General features: G+C 52.9%; 2 protein-coding genes across 3 annotated transcripts in view; one reads left to right on the top strand and one right to left on the bottom strand.

The window, feature by feature from the left end:
* Positions 1-597: 597 nt before the first annotated feature.
* On the top strand, positions 598-19,119 carry MAP4K1 (mitogen-activated protein kinase kinase kinase kinase 1). The gene is made up of 31 exons (XM_054710687.1): positions 598-761; positions 931-988; positions 1,104-1,194; positions 2,143-2,207; positions 3,898-3,953; positions 4,041-4,088; positions 4,254-4,296; positions 4,380-4,452; positions 4,912-5,043; positions 5,467-5,529; positions 5,629-5,710; positions 6,169-6,285; positions 6,524-6,602; positions 7,058-7,116; positions 7,201-7,244; positions 7,326-7,370; positions 8,571-8,613; positions 9,036-9,198; positions 9,277-9,359; positions 9,728-9,812; positions 10,711-10,787; positions 10,879-10,939; positions 12,149-12,257; positions 12,339-12,397; positions 12,589-12,692; positions 13,215-13,386; positions 13,814-13,876; positions 14,229-14,318; positions 14,401-14,471; positions 15,133-15,188; positions 18,946-19,119. Exons 1-31 carry the CDS (start codon positions 663-665, stop codon positions 19,013-19,015), a joined length of 2,460 nt encoding a protein of 819 aa, XP_054566662.1. The 5' UTR covers positions 598-662; the 3' UTR covers positions 19,016-19,119.
* A 93-nt stretch (positions 19,120-19,212) lies between these two features.
* Positions 19,213-25,703, bottom strand: part of RYR1 (ryanodine receptor 1) — a 122,587-nt gene continuing 116,096 nt past the window's right edge. For both annotated transcript variants that reach the window (XM_054710466.1, XM_054710465.1), the window contains 9 exons: positions 24,401-24,531; positions 24,239-24,299; positions 23,695-23,841; positions 23,329-23,463; positions 20,680-20,836; positions 20,003-20,067; positions 19,813-19,913; positions 19,587-19,638; positions 19,213-19,441 (listed from right to left, as the gene is read on the bottom strand). In XM_054710466.1, the coding sequence (XP_054566441.1) occupies positions 19,346-19,441; positions 19,587-19,638; positions 19,813-19,913; positions 20,003-20,067; positions 20,680-20,836; positions 23,329-23,463; positions 23,695-23,841; positions 24,239-24,299; positions 24,401-24,531 (945 nt within the window). In that variant the 3' untranslated portion in view covers positions 19,213-19,345. The remainder of the gene's footprint in view (positions 19,442-19,586; positions 19,639-19,812; positions 19,914-20,002; positions 20,068-20,679; positions 20,837-23,328; positions 23,464-23,694; positions 23,842-24,238; positions 24,300-24,400; positions 24,532-25,703) is intronic.

Raw genomic sequence — 25,703 nt, 5'->3', positions numbered from 1 at the left:
GGCATGAATATACAGGCGTGTGTTATATATGTGGAGGTATATAGCACAACAACCCAGCCCATTGGGCTACACTAAGCTTTTACTCTCCCTGTTGGTCTAGGTACATCCACATGTGTGCACATGCGTATCCAGGCATGTGCACGTCGGGTTGGCCTGCACACCACACAGCGGGGGTTCCACTAAGTGCATGTCTGTGCCCAAGGTGAGCAGTAATGTACACTGAATGATCAGGCCCAGCTCCGGCTCCCTGTGCAGACCTGCCATCTCTGGGTTATGGCCAAACCCTCAAGCACTCAGCAGAGGTTCAACTGTGGTTTTTAGCCACCACCCAGAATGGGGGATGGGGTGCTGAGGTACCCATCAGGACACACTTAAGATAGTTTGCATCTGATTTACATTCTGTCCAGGGCCCTGAAGGTGGAGAGGGGTCCCGTGGGTCCCAAGGCAAGCTGTCCCAACAGGCTCTCAGGGCCCAGGGGACTGGGGGTGGAGCTGGCTGCACAGCCTTGCGCTGGGGCAGGAAACGAGAGTGGGGAAGGGGGAGGCCACAGCCGGTGGAGGCAAGGCGGGTGCAGGGTGTGTGGGGAGGGAGGGAGGTGCCAGCACTCCAGCCCTGAGGCCCTGCTGGCCCCTGGGCGGAGGCCCAGCTCCGGCTCCCAGGAATGGACCTCGTGGACCCCGACATCTTCAATAGGGACCCTCGGGACCACTACGACCTGCTTCAGCGGCTGGGTGGTGGCACCTATGGAGAAGTCTTCAAGGTGAGGAGCCCCCTCCTTCTCCATCACCCTCCAACCAGTGGCCTTTGTGGTGAAGTCCAAGGAGGGGAGGGGATGAGAGAGGGTCCCAGACTTTGATGCTGGCTCAGGCATGCTGAAGAGGAATTCAGGGGAATGGAGACGGCCTGACTGTCAACTTCCCTTTTACAAGGCTCGAGACAAGGTGACGGGGGACCTGGTGGCATTGAAGATGGTGAAGATGGAGCCTGGTGAGGAGAGGTCCCAGGAGATCCTTCCCCACACCCCACCGGCTTCCTAGGACACTGGGCTCGCCCCCATACGCCTTCCCTGCAGTGGAATTCTCTCTCTTGGCCCTCTTTGCAGATGATGATGTTTCCACACTTCAGAAGGAAATCCTCATCTTGAAAACTTGCCGGCACGCCAACATTGTGGCCTACCACGGGAGTTATCTCTGGTGATGAGCCTAAGACTTGCCCCCTATCCCAGGACCCCCACTTCTGACCAGGGTACCCCCTAACCTTTTATCCTGGACCCTTATTTTAACTGAGTTACCCCTAACTTAATCCCCAGCCCAAAGTTCTACATTTCTTACCAGAACACCCCCTAATCTAAACTTCAATTCAGAACTCCCATTTCGGACCAGGGGTCCCAAAATCGACCTCTTCATAGTAACCAAATCCGAAACTAAATTCCCTACAACTGACCTTTCATCCTGTGCTTTGGTTCCCCAAGTTTCCCTCTCTGTTCTTTTAATGTGAACCTCTGAATTACCTGACCCCCACATTAATACCCCAGATGCCCCAATAATGACTCTGTCCCTCAGACCTGGCACCCTGGGCCTCTGTGTCCCCTCTAACTTCCTCAACCTCTGAGATCGTTACCCTGTCTCCTACGTTAGCGTGGGACAGCAGAGGGTGCCCTGGATTAGGAGCCAAAGATGTGGGTTTGAGTCTAGTTGATCATGAATATATATTTCCTCTTTGAGCCTCAACTTCCCCATCTATAAAATGGAAGTGGGATGATTTCACTCTGTGGGCAAGGAAACTTAGAGATGACTGCTGTTACATTAAAGGATCAGAGCCCTGGCTGGTGTGGCTTTTGGTCAGGACACTTGCCTGGGTTGCGATTCAGTCTTTGGCCAGGGGTCAGGGCACATGCGGTGGGGGTGGGGGCAACTGATCAATGTTTCCCTCTTTCTCTTTCTCCCTATATATAGAGAGACACCCCCTATATATATCTCACTTTCCCGCTCTCTAAAAGTCCGTGAATATACCCTCTGGTGAGGATTTAAAAAAAAACACACACACAAAAATGTCAGAGCAAGACAATGAGCCAGGGGCTGTCCAATAAATAATAATTTATCACTGCTATTATTATTATGACTGCTGTTGAACTGTTGTAGGCTGCAAAAGTTCTGGATCTGCATGGAATTCTGTGGGGCCGGTTCTCTTCAGGACATCTACCAAGGTGAGAGAAGGGCAAGGGACCCAGGCAGCCCCCGCCCCTCCAACCCACCTCTTCCGTCTGTCTGTGTTTGTGTGTCCTGGAACTGTTTATTCTGGTCCATATTTTACATAGTGAGCCCCTCCTCTGGGCCCTGGGCCCTCCCCTCCAGGACCTGACAGCCCCAATCTTTCTGCATCTGATTTACATTCTGTCCAGGGCCCCCTCCTCAGCTTCCTCTGTGTCTGCGTTTTCTCAGCACAGTCTATTCGTGTTTGAGTATGTCTGCATTTCTGGCTCATAGTAGGTGCCCACGTTTTCATTGAATGAGTGATTCTCTCATCCTGCTTTCACTGTCTTGGAGAATTTTTGTATTTTTATATTGATTTATGTATGTATGTATTTATTTATTTTTCTCTTGGAGAATTTGAGGGTAGGGTGGAGTAGCCTGTGATCACCTCTCGATTTCTGATGCCCACTTCTATCTTTGACCATGTCCCTGTCTCCCTCCATCCCAACACCTCAAAGTGTTAGAAAAGGAAGGACTTCATTAAGAAGTCCTTAGCGGGCGGGGGGAAACTGAGGCCCACAGAGAGGAAATGACTCAGACAGCAAGACGTCAGACCCGCCGCCCTAACTGGTTTGGCTCAGTGGATAGAGCGTCAGCCTGTGGACTCAAGGGTCCCAGGTTCGTTTCCGGTCAAGGGCATGTACCTTGGTTGTGGGCACATCCCCAGTGGGGGAGTGTGCAGGAGGCAGCTGGTCGATGTTTCTCTCTCAATCCCTCTCCCTTCCTCTCTGTAAAAAAGCAATAAAATATATTAAAAAAAAAAAAAAAAAAGACTGTCAGACCTGGTCTCTGTCTGCCTTTCTCTGTTGTTCCCTCTCCACCCTGTGTCTCTCTTCCCACTTTTTGGTCTCTGACCATCTTTCTTTCTCTGTCTCACTTTGGATCTATTCCTGCTTCTCTGTCTGTCTGTCTATCTCTCTGCCTTTCCTCATTTTGCAAAGTCCCATCACTCCCTGCTCAGAGCCCTCCCAGGGCCTCCATTTCCCTCTGAAAAATCCCAAGCTCCTCATCATGGCCATGAGTCTGACACCCCTGAGCCCCATGCTGCACGGCCTCATCATGTCTCCCCGCGGCTCCACACACACGTTGCTGCTTTCCAGACGCACCAGGCACCTCCCGCCTCCCAGCTCTGCACTGGCCTTTGTCCCCGCTCCAAGCAGGACTGCTCACAACTTCATCCTGTCACCTTCACGGCGCGGCCTTCGCTGACCGGCCTGAGTAAAATGTCGTAGCCTTCCCACACGTTTCCTGTTCATTCTTGCTTTTTCTTACTATTTATTAGCATCTTGTGTACTGCATCTTTTACCTATCTATCCGGTTTACTGTTGGTCTTCCCCACTGGAATGTTCTCTCTGTGAGGGTAGGGCTCTGTCTTCTGTGTCCACAGCTGTGTCCCCAGTGCCTCCCACACAGTAAACACACGGTCAGTGTCTGTTGAATGAATTTCCGTCTCCATCTGCCTCCTGGCTCCCTGCTGCCTCTCTGTTGCTGACCACCCCTTGGTTCCCCTCCCCCCCCCCACCACTTGTCCCATCCTGTACCGTATCCCACTTCTCACATGGCACCCAGTTCGGCGGGGACCAGGGCCTCTTGGGCCAGGTTTCCTAATTCCCAGCCAACACTGTGCTGGGGTGACCTTTGCAGTGACAGGCTCCCTGTCAGAGCTCCAGATCAGCTACATCTGCCGAGAAGTTCTCCAGGTGAGGAGAGGCCTGGGGGGGGGGGGGGAGCAGGGCCCTGATCCAGCCCCCAGGCTCTCACAGCCTCCTTGTGTACCCCCTTCCCAGGGACTGGCCTATCTGCACTCACAGAAGAAGATACACCGGGACATTAAGGTGGTTTAGGGGCAGGAAGGTGGCCTGGGGGGAGGGGCAGGAGGCGGGAGTGGTGTTTGGAGGGCTTAGGGTGGTATTGAGCTGTGGGGCAGGGGTAGGGGGGGTCCAAGGTGGAGGCTAGGGGTGGGGGTCTCTGATAGCCTCTAATCTCTCCTCTGTCCCCAGGGAGCCAACATCCTCATCAATGACTCTGGGGAGGTCAGACTGGGTGAGTGTGGCTGGAGATTTGAGGAGGTGGACTGGCTAGGGCCCGAGAGGACCCTAGGTCACTGTCTCTCCCTCTGCCTCCAGCTGACTTTGGTATCTCAGCTCAGATCGGGGCAACGCTGGCTCGACGCCTCTCTTTCATTGGGACACCTTACTGGTGAGGGGTGCCTGGCAGGCAGCTAGGGGTAGAGTGAGGGGCAGCAGCTCCCCCCGCGCCCCTCCCCCCCCCTCCGCCCATCTCTTCTTCTGGCTCCTTCTCCCAGCCTCTGCCTTGCTCTGTTGAATATTCTATCTTCCCTTCAGCTCTGTATCTTGAGTTTTCCCCTTAGTTAGTGTTTGTGTTGACTTTTATCCTGATCTCTCCCCATCTGTCTTTTTTCTGTCTTAGTGTGGCCCTGTTTCTATGTTCCTATCTCTCTCACTCTGTCTCTCTCAGTGTTTTCCCATCTGTCTCTTTCTCTCCATCTTTGATTCTCTCTGCACCTGGTCCTCTCTATTTTCCATTCTCCTCTCTCTTTTTGTGTCTCTTCTCCCCCCCCCCCCACTCCCCGCACCAAGGAGTCTCCCTTCCCCCTCCTTATGTCACCCCTGGCTCGCTGAGGGTCTCTGCCCCCAGGATGGCTCCCGAGGTGGCTGCCGTTGCCCTGAAGGGGGGATACAATGAGCTGTGTGACATCTGGTCTCTGGGCATCACAGCCATAGAACTAGCCGAGCTACAGCCACCGCTCTTCGATGTGCACCCTCTCAGGTAAGCAGGTGTGGCTGCTCCCCGCAGGGCCTGGAGACTCCACCCAACCCTGACTCTAAGCACCCCCACCAGCCTGCTTCCCCACATCAAGATTGTCCTATAGGAGAGCCCCCATTTCCTGCAAACCCAGTCTGAGACCCCCCCCCCCAAGGATTCTCTCAACTCAGAAAGCCTTTTTTTCCAGTCCTCCACACCAGGAACCCCCAGCTCAGGGATCCCCATCTTGAGCCTCCCTCTGCGACTCACATAGCTCTATCATGTGAAATGTGGTGTCCCCTGGAAGTGGCATCGCAGTGCATCGTAAAACCTAAGCCTCATTCTCGTTCTGTCCCTCACTTGCTCTCTGCTGACTTCAGTGCTATTGAGGGTCCCTCTGGCCCCCACTGGGAGTCTGAACTCCATGTACTCTCCTTATTCTTGTAGAGTGCTCTTCCTCATGACCAAGAGTGGCTATCAGCCTCCCCGGCTAAAGGAAAAAGGCAAATGGTAGGAGGAAGTGATGAGAGGGAGGGCAGAGCCAGGGTTGATGGTCTGATGGGAATGTCTCTGGTCCCTCACCCCGGAACTTGGCTTCTTTCCTCCCAGGTCTGCTGCCTTCCACAACTTTGTTAAAGTCTCCCTCACCAAGAGCCCCAAGAAACGACCCAGTGCCACCAAGATGCTCAGTGTAAACCATCCCTCCCCCAAACCCTCCCCGGACTCTCACCCCAGAATTCCCCAGGGCCACATGGCTCTCCAGAACATGGATGGTTTAGTTCCACAGAACCCCATGGCCCTCTCAGAGTCCCTAGTCCTTCAGAATTCCCCAGGATGCCCCCTAAGACCCTCCAACTTGTACCCAAACCCTTTCCCAAGATATCTTGAGTTGTTAAAACTCACAAATTCCCAAGAGCCTCAAGACCCGTTCCTGGGTGTACACTGGAATGGAATCCTCCGAGCCCCCCACCAGGATCCTTGAATTATTTTAGTATCTTCAGACTCCTCAGCATTCTCTGGTCTTCTGCCTGTTCCCCAGAGTTTCCTGCTTTCTCCCTCTGTTCCCCTAGGCAGGCTCTCCAGCCCCTGTTCCAACCTCTCCCTTCTCACCAGCTGTCTGCCTGCTGACTCCCTCCTCCCCTCCCCCAGCATCAACTGGTATCCCAGCCAGGACTAAATAGAGGCCTGATCCTGGATCTTCTTGACAAACTGAGGAACCCTGGAAAGGGGACTCCTGTTGGTGAGACTGAAGATGAGGAGCCTGAGGTGAGGGGTCCTGGCAGACAGAAGCCCTGGAGCCTCCCAGCCTTTGCTCAGGCCAGGCCCCCTGCCCGGAGTGACTTCCTGCTGCTGCTCTTGCAAGGATAAATGGGAGGGAGGACGGTGGGCTTGGCACAGGGCTGGGGGCACAGAGGTTATGGGAGGGTCAAGGGCTCCAGACTGGGCCCACAGGGTGGTGGGCTGCTGGGAGTGAGTGGCCTGATACAGCTGCCACTCTGCCCAGCCACCCCCTACCATCCCTCGGCGGATCAGATCCACCCACCGATCCAGCTCCCTGGGGATTCCAGATGCAGACTGCTGTCGTGAGTAGAGAGGCCTCAAACTTGGGAACACTTGGCCCTATAATAGATCCAAGAGACCCCCTTCCCTCCTACATCACTCATCACTTCCAAACAGACCCTCAGAGACCCCAGAGAACCTCATTACTACCTGACCTACAAGGTGACTCTAGAGGCCCCACTGCTCTGACCTGCAAACAGACCCCTTCACACTTCCCATTACCACCCTGACCCCCAAAGAGACCTCAGAAATATGGCAGACCCCTGATACCCAATGGAAACTGAAACTGAACACTCTACCACTACGTTAGCCCCCACCTCCCTAATCCCAAACCTTGGCCCCCAAATGAGACCCCTGTAAACCAAGATACTTCCCTTTAAGGAACAGCTCCAATCCAAACTCCCAATTTTAGTCTATTTCTGAATCCATCTCCCCAGCTCACTGTGTGTTACCTCACCTTCCCACCCCCAACCTCCAGGACGGCACATGGAATTCAGGAAGCTCAGAGCAATGGAGTCCAGACCTGCAGCCGTCACTGTGAGATGCCCCTTCCCCCACCCGTCTGGCCCCGAACACCCTCCCCTTCACCTAGGCCACTGCTGACCCTTTACTATCCCACAGGCTCGCTTACAGCCCCCTGAAGACTTCAGGAGCAGCAGTCCTAGGTCAGGGACCCTACAGCTGGGAGGGGAGGGGGCTAAGATATAAGTGGGAACTGCCTGAGGCTCACGCCTGTCACTCCTCAGGAGGCACCAGTCGGAGTCTGATGATGACTACGATGACGTGGACATGTAAGAGAGGCGGGGCCCTCAGCTCCTCAGGCCTTCACCCAGCCCCTGCCTTCCTGCAGCCCCTGCCTTGCTTCCACTTTGACCCCAACCTCAGTCCCTACTTTCCTTCCACCACTCATCCCTGACCCCTGGCTGGACCCTCAATGGAGCCCGCACCTTCCTTCACTCCCAACCTATGACCCCAACCTGACCCCTAGCCCGGCCCCCACTCTCCTTCATTGATGTTTCTATCTCTCCTTATCCCCACCCAAACTCAGCCCTTCACCTCAGACCCTTGACCCCCAAACCCACCTTCCTTCCAACTTTTTATAGGACTTTTGATCTGACTCCCAACTTCAGCCCCCACCTGCCCTCAACCCCAGTTCCTTCCAGAACGTCCTTCTGCTCCAGCCAGGGCTCTTTCCCCATCTATCCAGCTCAGCCCTGGACCCTCTGCCACCTCCCAGTCCCCAGCTCCTCCCAGACGTTGCTCCAACCCCCAGATTTCAACTGCAGTCCCAACCCTCAACCACAGGCCTTCATCTTTCCTCATCTCACAAAACCTGACTGAATCTTGGTCCCTGGGAATTTTCCCCATGTTAGACTAGACCCTGGGCCCTAGACCCCAACCTCAACTCCAGCTGTCAGCCCCCAGCCCCCAGGCCCAGTGTCAGCCTCAGGGCTCCCATCATGTCTGTAATGGGCTCACATGTGGCCCCCGGCACCATGTGGGCACCTAACCCCCAGGAGCTCAGAGGATCTGTGTCACTAGGCGGCTATGAAGAGTTAGACTTGATGCCTTCTCAGCACTTGATCTCCAAGAGTTGCTGTTGTTATTGTCATCATGATTATTACTATTTTAAAATATATATTTTTGTTGATTTCAGAGAGGAAGGTAGAGAGAGAGAGATAGAAACATCAATGATGAGAGAGAATCATTGATCGGCTGCCTCCTGCACATCCCCTACTGGGGATTGAACTCACAACCTGGGCATGTGCCCTGACCGGAATCAAACCATGGCCTCCTGGTTCATAGGTCAACACTCAACCACTGAGCCACACAGGCTGGGCTGTCATGATGATTATTAACTAGTCCTTTAGTCCTCAGCTCCATCACAGACCAAGTCACCCCAGACCCTCCTGACCTCAGACATCCAGCCCCAAACCACTCTGTCCTTGTTTTCCACACCCCCACCTGCTTACCCTGTCTTTGTGTTTCAGCCCCACCCCTTCAGAGGATACACCTCCTCCACTGCCCCCCAAGGTGAGGTCCTAGTCAAGAGCTGGGGATTTGGGGGCCAAGAGCTTAGGGTCCTTAGATGCTGGGATACTGGGCATTCTAGGGCTGTATTCTGGGACACCAGGTCCTTTGAAATCTGGGAGATGGGACAATGAGCATATTGGGATATGGGAGTGGCATCCATGAATCCACAGGTGTGATTCAAAATATGTAGCCTGATGGACACTGGTCAGTAGCTGGTTACCCAGCATTAATCCTTTAGTTGCTGGAGTGTATTGACGGGGAGGGGATGGAGGGGAAAGTTGGAGTGGTGGTAGGACATTGTGGGGAGGGTCAGAGCTATGACCACATTTCCGTTGTAGCCTAGGCAGGGTTGGTATGGCAGGGTGCCCTCTCTTTCTGAGATCATCTAATGTATTACCTGCCCCACTTCTCTGTCTCCAAAGCCCAAGTTCCGTTCTCCATCGGACGAGGGTCTTGGGGTGCCTGGGGAGGATGGGCAGCTGAGCCCGGGGGTGCTGGTCCGGTGTGCCAGTGGGCCTCCCCCACGCACCCCCCACGTTGGACCTCCCCCAGCCACCAGGAATCCCCATCTAACTGCCCATTCAGGTAACAGGGCAGGCTAGGGTGGGGGGTGGGTAGGGGTGAGGGAGCTTTGGGGACTGATTATCCCCAATCCTGTCTCAGAGCCCTCACTCTGGAACCCAACCCCTCAGCAGTCTGACCAGCCCCCACGGTTGCCCCCCAAGAAGGAAAAGATGAAGAGAAAGGTGAGGCCAGCTATGCTGAGGACTCACACCTCTAGATGGGACTGGGGATGCTGGGTGGGGTGGGGGCGGGAAGACTAATGGTAAGTGACATTTGTGGAGCAGTTCCTCCGCGCCAGGTACTAATCTCATGTCTTTACATGGTGTAAACCTTTACAGTTAGAGGTAGATATTATCTCCCATTTCACAGAGGGTAAACTGAGGTAGAGAGTGTTATGTAGCCTGCCAAGGTCATAAACCTTTGAGGAGGCAGAATCTGAACACTGGCACTCTTGCTCCAGAGCCTTAACCACTGCACTTCCTGTCCACTCCTTTTTTTTTTTTTTTTTTTTTTTCTGAATCTCCTGCTCTGCTCCCCATGACCTGCCCAGGGATGTGCCCTTCTTGTGAAGTTGTTCAATGGCTGCCCACTCCGGATCCACAGCACAGCCGCCTGGACACACCCCTCCACCAAGGGTGGGCATTCAGGAGGGTAACAGAGAGCATGGCGGGATGGGGAGGGACCTTAATGGAAGGTACAAAGCCAGGGACTAGGGAGGGGCTTAATAGGGTGCGGAGTGGCCGAGCTGAGGCAGGGACAGAGCCCGGAGCTACAGCGGCATTTGGGGATTAGAGATGGTTGGCTTGAAGATGAGTTTGAGAGTGAAAACTAGCAATATTAGGGATTGGGGGCCACGAGTATTAGATACAGCAGAAAGGTGAAACTTTGGGATACAAGATGGGGGACAGTTGGACCCCATTAACTCCATTAACCTCAGTTGGAGATTAATGGTAGAGAGACTAAGATCAGCATTTTGGGATTAGGAGTTTTAGGGATTAGAATATAACAGAAAGGGACAGAGTTTGGGGATCAAAGAGGTAGAGACAAGGTCAGTGAGAGGTTAAAGAAAAAGCATAGAGTTTGGGGAGTGTCGCACTGAACAGAAAAAGCTATATTATATTTAAGAGGGCCTGAGTTTGAGGATCAATGCGGAGACAGGATTAGCCTTCAGGGACCAGAACTAGGGAGGGAAAAAGAGGAACAGAATTTAGAGGGCTATTTGGCGAGGCATGTCCAATGTTTGGCCAGGACTGAGGGGACAGAGGGTCAGGATTTGTGGTTCAGAGACGGAAGAACCATCAGAACGTGGGAAGTCAGAGGAAGGTGTGAATGAGACCAGTCAGAGGGATTGGATCAGGGTTTCAGTTCAGATGTGGGGACGGGCTGGGAGTATTATTGTGGGGGTGAGAATGAGAGAGCTGAGGGTCAGGGCTGGGAGACAGAGCGCCAGTGTTTGGGGTCAGACAGGCGGGGGTTTGGGAGGCCCCCCCAGGATAAGGCAGGTCCCAGTGTCCTTGTGTCTTTTCCCCCAAGACCAGCACCTGATCCTGGGGGCAGAGGAAGGCATTTTCATCTTGAACCGGAATGAGCAGGAGGCCACGCTGGAGATGGTGAAGGACGGCTCCCAGGGTGGGCCGCGGGCGGGGCTGGAGCTGGGGGTGGCTGAGGTCTGACAGGAGCCGTCTCCCCCGTCCTCTGCAGCTCTTTCCTAGCCGGACTACCTGGGTGTACTCCATCAACAACGTCCTCATGTCTCTCTCAGGTCTGGCTGTCAGGGGTGGGGCGTGCTGGGAAGGGTGGGATCGGAAGTTAAGGGGTTGAGGCTCAGTGGGTTGGGAGGTAGATGGGCACAGCTGATAAAAGCCTAGACCCCCCCCACCTGTATTCTCTGAGGTGAGGTTCAATCCCCGTCACTCTCACTTGGGGCCGGAGACGCCTGCTCCTGAGTCTGTTTCCCCATCTCACAGTCCCCACCTCCCAAGTCAGCTTTGAGGGAATTTCTACAGTAAGTTCGTCTTCACTTTTCTTTGCTGTTCAGATGACAATCAGAACTTAGCCCACACTATTAAAATAAGAGTGAGCAAGTTATAGATTACGGTTTTTTCTAATTTGTGGGGAATCTCCAAACCAAATAGGATTCATGAGCTAATTAATATCTGCGATGACAAACTTAAACGTTTCTAGATAGGCTTCTTCTTCTTTTTTTAAAAAAGAATATATTTTATTGATTTTTTACAGAGAGGAAGGGAGAGGGATAGAGAGGTAGAAACATCGGTGAGAGAGAAACATTAATCAGCTGCTTCCTGCACACCCCCTACTGGGGATGTGCCCACAACCAAGGTACACGCCCTTGACCAGAATCGAACCTGGGACCCTTGAGTCCACAGGCCGACGCTCTATCCACTGAGCCAAACGGGTTAGGGCAAGATAGGTTTCTTCTTAATCTTTGTAATGTGTATAACTTCATCGGGCCAGTTAAGTGTCCATAGTTCTTACGTGGCTACAAGCACCAAAGGGCAAGGAACATATTTCTTTTCCTTGCCACTGTTACCAGTGCCTGGCACAGGGCCTGGCTGACAGTGGGTGTTTAAAACGTGTTAAGTGAGCCCAGCCAGCATAGCTCCGTGGTTGAGCGTTGACCTGTGAACCAGAAGGTCATGGTTCAGTTCCCGGTCAGGGTACATGCTCTGGTTGCTGGCTCAATCCCCTGTGGGGTGTGCAGGAGGCAGCCGATTAATGATTCTCTCTCGTCATTGATGTCTCTCTCTCTCTCTCTCTCCTCTCCCTTCCTCTCTGAAATCAATAAAAATATATATATTAAAAAATACTAAAACATGTTAGGTGAAAAGTGCTTAAGGCTTCAAGGTTGGTGAATTTCAGACGAAGTGATGGGGCGAGGGAAGCTACCTGGGAAGGCGGGGATGTCCAGTGCCCTATAACGGCCTGCTTCCTGTGTGTACAACCACTGCAGGAAAGACCCCCCACCTGTATTCTCATAGCATCCTGGGCCTGCTGGAGAGGAAAGAGACCAGAGCAGGAAGCCCCATCTCTCACATTAGTCCCCACCGGCTACTCGCAAGGTACCAGCCCCCAATGGCACCCCAGACCCCTATAACCCCCCTCCCCGCCTACCTCCCACTCCCACATACCTTCTTCTGCAGGAGGAACATGGTCTCCACCAAGATCCAGGACACCAAAGGCTGCCAAGCCTGCTGTGTGGGTGAGAGAAGACCCCCTGGCGGGCAGGGAGGGGGCTGGACTGGGCCAGGGGTGAGGCCTGGGCCGCATCCACCCTAGGGGTTTGCAGAGTTAAGGCAGGGTGTCCAGAGCCTGGGGGGAAAATGTGGCCTTTTGGGGAGCGGGAAAGGGGAGAGAAGATTGACTCTAACATGTCCTTACCCTCCCCCGCAGCGGAGGGCTCCAGCTCCGGGGGCCCCTTCCTGTGTGGGGCCTTGGAGACCTCTGTGGTCCTGCTTCAGTGGTACCAGCCCATGAACAAGTTCCTGCTGATCCGGGTAGGGAGCCGCAGACGCTGGCTTCTGTGGAGACTTCCATGAAACCCCACTTCCACTCGAGGCCTCGTCCCAGTTTCCCCCAAGGTTCTGCCCACCTGCCATAGGTCAGGGTGGGAGCCTCCTCCTCCGGAGGGCTTCCTAATCCTTAAATCCCGCCCCTCACCCCTGGCCTCATTCTTCAGGCCCAAGGCCCTTCCCCGCCTCTGCACTCTAAGGGGACCCCATGCAGGTCCTTTGAACCTCGAGACCTGGCTGCCTTTGTGGCCACGCTCCTGGGGGTGGGGTAGGGTGGGGGACCCTGTCTTTCTGTCACCAGAGCACCACGCCCCCAAGCGGCAGCCACGACGTCTCTGAGAGTACATCTGTCCATTTCTAAGGAGGCACCGCCGAAACCCCTGAGACTTCACCCCCTGACATTTCTAGATTTGGCACCTCCCAAGACTGAGCCCCCTGTCCTTCGAGGCCCCACCCTCTCCGCCCCGCCACAGCCTCCTCTGAGCCCGTTCCTCCCGCGCCCCGCAGCAGGTGCTGTTCCCGCTGCCCACGCCCTTGCCCGTGTTCGCGCTGCTGACGGGGCCGGGCTCCGAGCTGCCCGCCGTGTGCATCGGCGTGAGCCCGAGGCCGCCGAAGTCCGTGCTCTTCCACACCGTGCGCTTCGGCGCGCTCTCCTGCTGGCTGGGCGAGATGAGCACCCGTGAGCGGGCCGGGCTGCGGGGCGGGGCTGAGGGCGGGGCTGGGGCTGCGGAGCAGGGATGTGGGCGGGGCGAGATGAGCACCAGTGAGCGGGCCGGGCTGTGGGCGGGGCGGTGGGCGGGGCGAGATGAGCACCAGTGAGCGGGCCGGGCTGTGGGCGGGGCTGTGGGCGGGGCTGTGGGCGGGGCTGCGGCGGGGTGGCCTGGGCCGGGCGGGGCTTCCTGAGCCCGAGGCGGGGCTGGGAAGGGGATTGAACAGGGCGTGAGCGGGGCGGGGAGAAAGGCGGTAGGCGCCCTGGGTGAGACAGAGGACCTGGCGGGGCCGCTCTGAGGAGCGGGGTTTAGCCTACTAGTGTGGGGATGGAGCGGGTGCTAAGGAGAAAGGCGAGTGCCACGGAATCTGTCCGTGAACCTCCTCCTCTCAAACAGAGCACAAGGGGCCAGTGCAGGTGACCCAGGTGGAGGAAGACAAAGTTATGGTGTTGATGGACGGTAAGGACGCCCCTTCTCTCAGGCCCCCGTCTTGCTTTGCTTCTCCCACTGAACTTATTGTCCAGTTCCTTGTTAACCTACCTTCTACGCCCCGCTCTTTTTTAAAAAAATATATTTCTTTATTGATTTCAGAGAGGAAGGGAGAGGAGAGAGAGATAGAAACATCAATGATGAGAGAGAATCATTGATGGGCTGCCTCCTGCACACCCCCCACTGGGGATCAAGCCCGCAACCCAAGCATGTGCCCTTGGCTGGAATCGAACCTGGGTTCCTTCAGTCCGCCTCTATCCACTGAGCCAAGCCGGCTAGGGCTACGCCCCGCTCTTAAAGCTCTCTTTTTACTCCCTTCTAGGGTCTCTGAAGCTGGTGACGCCAGAGGGAGCCCCAGTCAGGGGGCTTAGAACTCCGGAGATCCCCATGACGGAAGCTGTGGAGGCTGTGGGTACGTGGAGGTTGGGAGGCCCGGGGTCCAGAGTGGAGGCTCACGTGATACCCAAGGGTAACAGGCCCTGCTTTCCTCCCAGCGATGGTCGGAGGGCGGCTCCAGGCCTTCTGGAAGCATGGCGTGCAGGTGTGGGCTCTAGGCTCTGACCAGGTAAGCGTCTCCAGCCCAAGCCCTGCAGCCTTACCTCCTCTCTCACTCACCTCACTCAGGAGATGGGCCGGGAGATCTGAGTCAGCTGTGAAGTCCTGAGGAGAAGCGTCCTCAGTTCAGACGGGTCCCCTGCTCTTCCCCAGGGTCTCTTGTGTCCAGAGCTCATCCCAGGCCATGTGTGACCTTGTGCAAAGGACTTTGCTTCTCTCTTAGCCTCATCGTCCCAACTATAAAATAGGGGTCACTATGGAGATGTATGGGTGGTTAGGAGTATGGACCAGACTGCCTGGGTTTGGAATCGAGTTGAGTCACCTTAGGCAAATAGACTTAACCTTCCTGTGCCTTACTTTCCTCATCTGGAAGATGGGGCAAAAATGGTGCTTAGCTCATAGGCCACTGTGTGTCAGAACCTGCCCATACATGTTTGTATTTTATTTAATCTTCATGATCACCTATCAGGTAGGTACTGTGATTTCACAGGTTAGTAATCTGAGGCACAGAGAAGTTAAGTAACTTGCTTGAGGTCACACAGCTGGTAAGTGGTATTAGCAAGAATGATTATTTGTGGATCTGAGGGCTGGGAGTTCAGAGCACTCCCTCCTGTTCTCTTTAAGGGAGAGGGAGGGGTATTCTAGATACTGACACACATCTCCTCCTCCAGCTAATTCAGGAGCTGAGAGACCCCACCCTCACCTTCCGTCTGCTTGGTTCCCCCAGGTATGGACTTGGGCACGGGGACCTGGGAGGGGAGCTTCTGAGGTGGAGAGGGCATCCTGAGGTGTTCCTAGCCACCTGAATCTTTGGCCTAGACATTCTCGCCCCTGGTCCTGTTTCCAGCTCTGCCCCCGATAGTCCATCGATTTTTTCCTGACTATGGGGGTGTAAATTGCAGACATGGTTCCTATTTACTCATAAATTCTTCAGTGTGTGTTTACTAAATCAAGCAAGGACCTGCTCTTACAAACCACACGCAGCCTTCAAAATCAAGAAAATATGGAGACATCACTACCTTCTAATCCACACACCCATTAAAGTCTCACTAGTTGTACCAGTGATATTAGTAATAACAAAAAAGTAATACTATTGGGTGGGGGGTTCCAGAATACAATCCAGGATGATGAGGTTTGCATTTAGGAGTCTTTTTTCTCCTCCTCCTCCTCCTCCTCCCCTCCTCCTCCTCCTCCTCCTCCTCCTCCTCCTCCTCCTCCTCCTCCTCCTCCTCCTCCTTTTTCCTGTTGTTAATTCTCACCTGAGGATATTTTCCCCATAGATTTTTAAGAAAATCTATGAGAGTGGAAGGGACAGAGGGAGGGAGAGAGAGAAACAAAACATGATGTGAGAGAGACAAATAGATTGGTTGCCTCGGGCACATGCCCCAGGGGGTCTGGAATTGAACCTGCAACCCAGATATGTGCCCTTGACCCAGAATCAAACCTGTGAGCCTTCGGTACTCAGGCTGACGCTCTAACCACTGAGAAACACTGGACAGGGCAGGAGTCATATTTCTTTAGTCTTTAGCCTGGAACAGTTCTTCAGACTTTCTTTGTTTTTCGACACTTGGAGAGAGTGCAGGAAAATTGTTTTACAGAATGTCCCTCAGTTGGGTTTGAGATGTCCAGGTTAAGCATTTGGGCCAGGAAATTCACTGAAGTGATGGTGTGTCTGTCTCACGGCATCATGTCAGGAGGCACATGTCAGTTTGTCTTATTACTGATGACGTTATCATTGATCATCTGGTTAAGGTGTGCAGTCAGCCACATTTTCCCACTATCAAGTTACTTTTTTTTCCTTTCTATTAATAAGTACAGACCTCCCCCCCTTACCTGTGGGGATATGTTCCAAGACCCTCAGTCCTGAAACTGCAGATAGTATTGAGCCCTATATGTATTATGTTTTTTCCTATACACACATACCTATGACAGAGTTTAATTTATAAATTAGGCACAGTAAGAGATAACAACAATTAATAAACTAGAACAATTATAATAATATAGAATAATAAAAATTATCTGAATGTGGTCTCTCTCAACATATCTTGTGCTGTACTCAGCCTTTTTCTCGTGATGATGTGAGATGATACAATGCCTATGTGATGGGAAGAATGACATAAGCATTGTGATGTAGCATTAGGCTACTGTAAGGGTTCTTTGAACATAAGCACTGAGATACCATAACAGTCGATCTGATAACTGAGATGGCTAAGTGGCTAAAGGGAGGCTAGCATATACAACGTGGGTAGGCTAGACCGAGAGAGATGACCCCCTCTGGGTAGGACAGAGTGGTGCAGCACCAGATTCAATCATGCTAGTTAGAACGACATGCAATTTAAAACATGAATTGTTTATTTCGGGAATTTTCCATTTAATATTTTTGGACTGCTTTTGACCTCGGGTAACTGAGACCTTGGAAAGCAAAACTGTGGATGGGGGGAGGAGAGACTACTGTATCTTTTTGGGTGATGTGTTGAGACTGTGTAACTATACTCTTTCTTACTAGACTTTCATCGATTAGTTTGAGCAGTTATTGATGATTTTGTTTAAAGTTTTGTTTATTGATTTTAGAGGAAGAGAGAAAGAGACATCGATTTGTTGTGCATTCATTGGTTGCCTCTTTTAAAAATATATTTTTTAATTGATTTCAGAGATGAAGGGAGAGGGAGAGATAGAAACATCCATGATGAGAGAGAATCATCGATTGGCTGCCTCCTGCATGTCTCCCACTGGTGATTGAGCCTGCAACTCAGGCATGAGCCCTGACCGGGAATTGAACCATGACCTTTTGGTTCATAGGTCGACGCTCAACCACTGAGCCACCACAGCTGGGCCATTGATTGCTTCTGGTATGTGCCCTGACCAGAGATTGGACCTTCAACCTTGGCATACCAGGACGACACTCTAACCAACTGAGCTACCCGGCCAGGGCTATAGATAATTTTTGTCTGAATCTATTATTAGGATGGTTACTAAATGGTGATTTTTCTATTTCTATCATTCCGTCTACATTTATTTTTTTAAGATTTTTTAAAATTGATTTTTTTTTTTGAGAGAGAGGGAGAGAGAGAGAAACATCGATGTGACAGCAATACATGGATTGGTTTGTCTCCTACAAGCCCACTCCTGGTAATTGAGCCTGGAACCCAGGCACATGCCTTGACCAGCAATCCAACTGGCAACCTTTAGGCGCATGGGACAACCAACTGAGCCACACTGGCCAGGAGATTCCTTCTACACTTAGTAGTTGGCATTCTACTGTAGGGAAAAGCTGTCTCTTCTCCACCATTTATGTGTATGTATGTATGTATTTCAGCATCGTCTCATGGATTTCCATTGTATTCTATGGATTATATATAATCTATTACTATCATTTGTTTTAAGGCACAAATACTCCCAGATTTAGCCAGGGAGAGCCTCTTCAAGGATCTTCTGTGACCATTTTGACATGCCAGAGGGGTCTTTTAAATTCCAAATAGGAATTTGTCACTCCCCCTGTCTAAAACCCTCCTGTGGCACCCTAGCCGGTTTGGTTCAGTGGCTGGAGCATCGGCCTGTGGACTGAAAGGTCCCAGGTTTGATTCCGGTCAAGGGCACATGCCCAGGTTGCGGGCTCGATCCCCAGTGGTGGGCGTGTGCAGGAGGCAGCCGATCAGTGATTCTCTCATCATTGATGTTTTATCTCTCTCTCCCTCTTCCTTCCTCTCTGAAATCAGTAAAAAAAAATATATTTTAAAAATAAAAATAAATAAAAAATAAAACCCCCCTGTGGCTTCAAGATAAATACCCAATTCTGGCCACAGCCCACAAGACCGTGACTTCTGCAGCCAACCCCCAGGCCCTCTCCACCTCCAGGCCTTTGCACGGGCTATTCTCTCTCCAGAACACTCTTCCCTGTCTTTTCACCAAGTTCCCTCCTGAGCCTTGGTCAGGATCTCCTGTCCATTCTTTGGAGGCACCTTGGCTGACCCCTGGGGCTAGGTGTCCCTGCTGTGTGCCATGCTTTGCACTCATGTAATTTACTGATTCATGTTGGTCTCTTGCTCGAAATTTAGGTCCCCAAGTTCAGGGACCATGTCTGCTTGTTCACTGCTACAGCCCAGCATTATATACAGGCACAGCCTCTATTAATTTGTGAATGAATGAATGAATGAATGAATGAACAAATGCCTGGGCCTAGCCAGTTTGGCTCAATGGATAGAGCATCGGCTTGCAGACCAAAGGGTCCCAGGTTCAATTCTGGCCATGTGCCTTGGTTGTAGGCTGCTCCCCAGCCCAGGCCCTGGTTGGGCACATGCAGGAGGTAGCCAATCGATGTGTTTCTCTCAAATCGATATTTCTCTCTGTCTTTCCCTCTCTCTTCCACTCTCTCTAAAAAAAATAAAATAAAATCAATGGAAAAATATCCTTGGGTGAGGATTAAAAAAATAACAAACACACACACACAAAAAACAAACGCCTGAACTGACTCCTCTCTTCCCCAGGCCTGTGGTGGTGGAGACACGCCCAGCAGATGATCCGAATGCTCCCAGCAACCTCTACATTCAGGAATGAGTCCCTGGGGGTGTTAGGAACCATCCCCTGCACCCTCCTTCCCAACAGACACTCATTAGTGGTCCTGACATGTCCTTTACCACAATAAACATGTCTTCAGCCTCTACTGTCATCTTGTTTTTCTGGGGTTGGTGGGGGGACAGAATTTCTGGATGCCCCTCCCCAATGTCAACAATCCAACACAAGGATGTCAGGGGGTGGCAGAGACTTTATTTCTCCAGTACATGGTCACCTCCCCCCCAGGGGCCTTGTGGGGAGGGCCTGGGGGCTAAGGGGCTTGCTGTGAGAGTAAGGCACTTGAGGCGGGGGTGAAGGGCCAGCGGGGGTGACTCAGTTAAGCTGGTCCTCGTACTGCTTGCGGAAACAATCGCCAGCAGGGAAGAAGTCCCAGCATCTCTCCTGGTACATCTTCCACACGTAGGACTCCTAGGGTTGGGGGGTGGGGAAGAGGAGGTTGGTCACATCTTCAAACACTTGATATTGACATGAGCTTTTTACTGACACCTGCTGATTGACCTTGCATTAACCCTCTCCATGTCCTGCCCACTGTCCTCCCACTAACACCCCTTACCTGGCCCGTGTGTTCTGTCTCGTCCTTGTTTATCAGGTACATCAGGAAAAACCTGGGGACGGGAGTGCAGCAGTAGACAGGTCAGGCGCATCCTTGCCTTCTCCTGATTAGCTGGCTGGGACTCCACTCACAGGGACCCCACACCCACTTCCCTAACTGTATCCCACCCCTGACAGTCAGTGACCACACCCCATCCTTCTCAATGGCCAGTGGGCCCACCACTCACATGTAATTGGCCAGGTTGTGCTCCTCTAGCGTGTGAGTCTCAAACCCGTGGGGTGTGGTATCAAAGTAATCACTGCCAATGCCACAGATGAAGCACTTGGTCTGTGGGTGGTGAGAGACATCAGCGTCGAGGCCCATTGGACTCTCCAGGGTCCTATAATCCCTTTGGGTCGCCCCCAGACAACACCTACCTCCATATCTTCCTTCACTTGTTCTTGCTGGTCTCGGAGCTCGCCAAAAGCATCAATGATCAGACCTGGAAGGCAGGGCCCAGGTTAGTGCCCACCACTTCTGGCTACCCACCTCTGAATCACCCATCTCCCATCTCCCTAATCTCACCCTGCTTCCTGAAAATACTAACATCTAGTGCAGTGATGGGCAACCTTTTGAGCGTGGTGTGTCAAACTTCGCCAAAAAACTGAGCATAACTCAGGTAGTGTGTCACGTTGAGGAAAAAACTAACTCCAAGACTCTAGTCACAGATGTTTCATCCTCAGGAGCAGCAAATGTTTCATCCTCGGCATGCGGCCGCGTGTCATCAAAAATGGCTACGCGTGTCAGTGCTGACACGCGTGTCATAGGTTCGCCATCACTGATCTAGTGTTTATTGAGCACTTCTGAGCCAGACACTTAACACCTATGAATTGACTTAATTCTCACAACAACAATATGAGCATCTTATTAATATCTCCATTTCACAAATGGAGAAACTGATGTCCAGAGAGGTGACTTGTCCTAATCTTCTAGTAAGAGGAGAGGCAGAGCCAGGACATGGACCCACGCAGACTGGGTTCTGGGCTGGCACGCAAAGGAGCTAGTCTCCCTCTAGGCACTGAGCCCCACTCCCACAACCCCTACCAGCACTCACCCTGGATGATGGCCAGCAGGATGACGATGACGAAGAAGAAGAAGGTGATGTCGAAGACCACTCGGTACAGCTCATATTCATCACCTGCCGGGTCCTCAATCTCATCCCCAATGCCCCCACCAGCTCGGACACCCACGTACATGTGAAACAAGTAACACTGCAGGGAGAGGGTGAGAAGCATATTGGTCACACATCTGATCATTCAGCATTCACCGAGTACCTACACGGCCCTGGGCCAGAGGGGCAGGAGTCATGGCAATGACTGAGACAACCCTGGACCCTGCCCTCACAGGGCTCACAAACATGCCACCAGATAGTGACAGTCAAGAAGCGATCTGGGCTATGACGGGGAGGCACAGGAAGAGGAGTCAGGGCTGGGATGAGGGAGACACAGTGTGATCGGAGGAGATGGGGAAGCACAGGAAGCTTTGAAGCTTGAAAGCATGGGTGAGCAGGCAGCTTCCTGGAAGAGGGGGCATATGTGAGCTGGGACATGAAGCAGGGTTAGGTGGGAGACAGTGTACCAGGCAGAGGAAACCACATGTGCTACGTCACCATTGGGGAAGAAAGAATATATTTTTGCTTCTGTGAGGAACTGAAAGAATGAATGTTCAGTGAGGCTAAAAAATAGAGATCCTGTGAGCAAGAGTAGGGAGAGAGATTAGGCTCAATCAATGGTCATGGAGGGCTTCCTGTAGGAGGCAGCATTTAAGTGGAAAAAATAGGTGTTAAATGAAGAGGTGTATGTGCACCTAGGGCCAGGGTGGGAGGCAGAGAGAATATCAGAAGCAAAAAGCTTGGGTGGGGAGAAAACACACGGTCTTAGGGGAAGTGAAAGAAGGACCAGGCAGCCAGAGAGCAAAAGGCAAGAAAGACTGTGGTTAGACTCAGGCAACACTAGCTTTTCCCTGGGTTGGTAAGCCATAACGAGTGAATTTGGTTTCATCCACCGGGCATTAGAGAGCCATACGAAGATTCTGTGCAGATCCGGGAACATAATCTGCCTGGACCTTGGGAAAGACTTCACACTTGTTATTTCTGTGTCCCCAGGAAGTGAGAGAACCTAGTTGTCTTGGGTAAAAGCTAAGGCCAGTGACTGTGATGGGAACAAGGCTATGAGTGGCAAGACGGGGTCTGGTGGGGTCTCAAATGTCAGGCTGAGGAGCTGGACTGGGTCCTGAGATCATGGTGCCAGATTATAGGACATTTCAGATAAAAGCCTGAGATAATTCTTTCAACTGTGTCCCATGCCTCTGGTAAATTAAACTCAATTTAGATTATAACCACCATTATTATAATAGGAGGAAAAACAGAAATGGGTGGTATGCTGGTACTTTGGTGAAACTTCTAATTATAGATAACTAGAGGCCCAGTGCACAAAATTCGTGCACGGGGGGTGGGGGGGGGGAGGGGAGTGCCCCTCAGCCCAGCCTGCACTGTCTCCAACCTGGTGGGATCGGGCCTAAACGGACAGTCGGACATCTCTCTCACAATCCAGGACTGCTGGCTCCTAACCGTACACCTGCCTGCCTGCCTGATTGCTCCTAACCGCTTCTGCCTGCCAGCCTGATCACCCCCTAACCACTCCCCTGCCAGCCTGGTCACCCCCAACTGCCTTCCCTTGCTGGCCCAGTTACCCCTAACTGCCCTCCCTTGCCAGCCTGGTTCCCCTTAACTTCCCTCCCCTGCAGGCCTGGGTCCCCTGCCGGCCTGGTTGCCCCTAACTTCCCTCCCCTGCAGGCCTGGGTCCCCCACAACTGCCCTCCCCTGAAGGCCTGGTCGCCCCTAACTACCCTCCCCTGCCGGCCTGGTTGCCCCTAACTGCCCTCCCCTGCAGGCCTGGTCCCCTCCAACTGCCCTCCCCTGCAGGCCTGGGTCCCCCACAACTGCCCTCCCCTGAAGGCCTGGTCGCCCCTAACTACCCTCCCCTGCAGGCCTGGTCCCCCTCAACTGTCCTCCCCTGTAGGCCTGGTCACCCCTAACTGCCCTCCTCTGCAGGCCTTATTGCCCCCAATTGCCCTTCCTTGCAGGCCTGGTCCCTCCCAACTTTCCTCCCTTGCAGGCCTGGTCTCTCCCAACTGCCCTCCCCTGCTGGCCATCTTGTGGCAGCCATCTTGTGTCCACATGGGGGCAGCCATCTTGTGTGTTGGAGTGATGCTCAATTTGCATATTACCCTTTTATTAGATAGGATGATGGCAGGAGCTAACATTTATGTAATCCTTAACACATGCCAGGCACTATTCTCAGCTATTTAAATCTGAGATTGTCACAGAGCACCACTGAGTCCTGAAAGCAACCCTCAGCTGTAGATACTGTTACTATATATTCATTTGACAGGTGGGGACCCCAGAGCATGGGGAGCTTGAGTAGCTTGCCCACGATCACCTGGCTTGGGACACTTTGCCTGAGTGCCTTTCCCAATAAGAAAAGTTATAAAAACTCAAATAATAGTACACCAGTGGTTGACATTTACTGAGTACTGGTTGTGTGCCCAGTACTATTCAAAGTACCTCACAAGCATCAGCTCACTGAACCCTCACAGTAAATCGACGAGGCAGGGACTATTTATTATTAAACTCCTTTACAGAGCGGAAAACTAAAGGTCAGGTTAAGTCACTGGCCCAAGAGCGTTGGAGGGAGGGGCTTACTGTCATCATGTCATCGCACTTCATGTCGGGCTCGTCCTCATCCTCGCTCTTGTTGTAGAACTTGCGGAAGAAGTTGAAGGCCACCACCGTGTACAGGTAAACCACCACTGCCAGGAGGCCGACGGTCATCACCAACTGGGGGCAGGCAGGGGCAGGTCGGCTCCATGCTCCGGCGTGCCGCTCCCCCGTGCCCAGCCTTCCCCATCCTTACTTAGGTTCAGCCCATGCACCCCACCCCCCGGGGCCTACTACCCACACCCACCCTGGCTTGGTGGCCTAGCCTTGTCCCTCATCCCTCCACCCCTCCACGGGCTGCTAAACTGGTCCCTGCCAGGCTCACACGCCTCCCTCAGGTCCTCTCCACACCTGTTTCCCATTGTGGGTGACAGAGGAGAGGATGGTGCGCAGTGTCTTGACTCCCATGGCGATGTCCAGGAGGTGGGCAGCAAAGAAGAAGTTGTTGTAGTGTCCCAGCAGGGACATCACCATGTACCAGCCCAGGTACAGGAAAGACTGCGGGCACACAGGGTCAGGGGTCAGGGAGCATGCCGCGATTCGTGGGGAGCACTCTGGGAAACAGGACACTCAGGGGGGTCTGGGGACATTTAAGAGGGTTGGGAGTGCTCTGGGGATCTGATGCCATCTTTAGCTGGGGGGAAGGGGGGTCCTTGGAGGTTCAGGAGCACTCTGGGTGAGGAGCGATCCTGGGGAAAGTTGGGGGATCCCTCTGAAGAAGGATATAGTCTGGAAACTAAACAGCACTCTGGGTGACAAGGAGCCTTGGGAGTGTCAGAGGTTACCCTAGGATCAGAGGTGTGCAGGGGCTCAGGAGGCAGTCCCCGGCCAGGGATACCTAAGGGGTGGAGCCATTTTCCTGCAGGTCCCTCCCCCACTCCTGACCCCTCCTTACATTGTCTGTGAAGATGACCCCAAACTTCCAGATCTGGTACTTGATGTCAATGGACATGAGCCTAGGCAGGGTGGAGAGAAGAGGGATGGCCAGATGCCTGAGGGTCCAGCCCTGGCCAACCCCCTGCCCGCCCCAGGCCTGCGGGTGCCGTCCCAGGCGCACCAGGTAAGCAGCCCCGGCGGTGGTTCAGGCTTGCGCTCATGGTGGACTGTGATCTCCAGTGAGGCCAGATCCATGCCCAGCAGCTCGGCGATGCGCTCCCGCCCGTAGATGTCCCCGTGCTTGTCCAGGACCTGCACAGAGAACGGGGGGCCATGCGGACACAGCTGAGTGGGGGAGGGAGGGCCTTGGCTGGCCTAGGGAGTTCTGGGGGCCCTCAGAGCTTTGTGTGGTAAATTGGGGGTACATTTTTCTAGGGAGAAGGGCCAGAGCTTTCTTTGTATCCTCAGGGGGAGGGTCCAATAGTTATAAAGGTCCAGCTGATTCATTAACCTAAGTAATTAGGATAATTTCTTATTAGGATAATTTCTTATTTTTAGGTAGGTAGGTAGGCAAGGCGTTGTCTATAATGAGGCCCCTTGTGACCGATAAACTTATCTCCTCAACTCCCTCCCTCACTCACTCTGCTGCAGAGACCCACCTCCTCACAGCTCCTCAAATGTACCAGGCACCCTCTGGCCTCGGGCCTGCGCACTGCTGTCCTTTCCGCCTGGATTCTTCCCCGGGATTTCCACTTGGCTCATCCTCTCAGGTCCTTATTAACTAGCGTGCCCTTTCCTGACCACCCACCCTACACGAAAGGGCAACCGCTGCTCTGCCTGTTTTCTTCTCTATCACTTATCACAGCTTGGATGCTGCAAATGTGTCCATCAAATGTCTTTCCAACTCCAGCATCAGAATTACTGTTGTGTTTAGACCTGAATCCCAGGTCTCTAACGTAGTTTTTGGTATGCAGCAGGTGAACATTGGGGTATGCAGTGTGAACATTGGTTAAGTGAATAAATGATGGTAACAGCCAGATACCGTTCACCTAGTAGGTCCTATTATCTTTAACAACTACTCTCTGGAGTCGGCCCTGTTGTTACCTCACTCTGAATAGGCGGGAAACTGGGGCACAGGAAGGTGGACACAGCTAGGAGTAGAAAAGGCAGGCAATCTGGCTCCTGAGTCTGTATGCTTGGAAGGGTAGTTCCTCCTTTGGAAGTAATATTTATGAAGCACTTACTCTGTGCCAGGCCCTGTGCTATGCTCATTACCTGCATCATCTCATTTGTGAGAGGGAGGGGTGCTTATCATGCTCATTTCAAAATGGGAAAACTGCCCTAGCCGGCTTGGCTCAGTGGATAGAGCATCAGCCTGCAGACTGAAGGGTCCCAGGTTCGGTTCCGGCCAAGGGCACGTGCCTGGGTTGCAGGCTTGAGCCCCAGTGGGGGGCATGCAGGAGGCAGCCAGTCAATGATTCTCT

Source organism: Eptesicus fuscus, chromosome 21 (genome assembly GCF_027574615.1).
Source record: "Eptesicus fuscus isolate TK198812 chromosome 21, DD_ASM_mEF_20220401, whole genome shotgun sequence".
NCBI classification, from domain to species: Eukaryota; Metazoa; Chordata; class Mammalia; order Chiroptera; family Vespertilionidae; genus Eptesicus; species Eptesicus fuscus.
The sequence above is the reverse complement of the archived record's forward strand: the minus strand, read 5'-3'. Positions and strand labels throughout refer to the sequence as shown.

Coding starts and splice junctions, on each gene's coding strand:
- MAP4K1 (XM_054710687.1), top strand. CDS start 663: ATGGACCTCGTGGACCCCGACATCTTCAATAGGGACCCTCGGGACCAC. Junction 10,788..10,878: donor AGGAGGCCACGCTGGAGATG/GTGAAGGACGGC, acceptor CGTCCTCTGCAG/CTCTTTCCTAGCCGGACTAC. Junction 13,877..14,228: donor AGTTATGGTGTTGATGGACG/GTAAGGACGCCC, acceptor ACTCCCTTCTAG/GGTCTCTGAAGCTGGTGACG.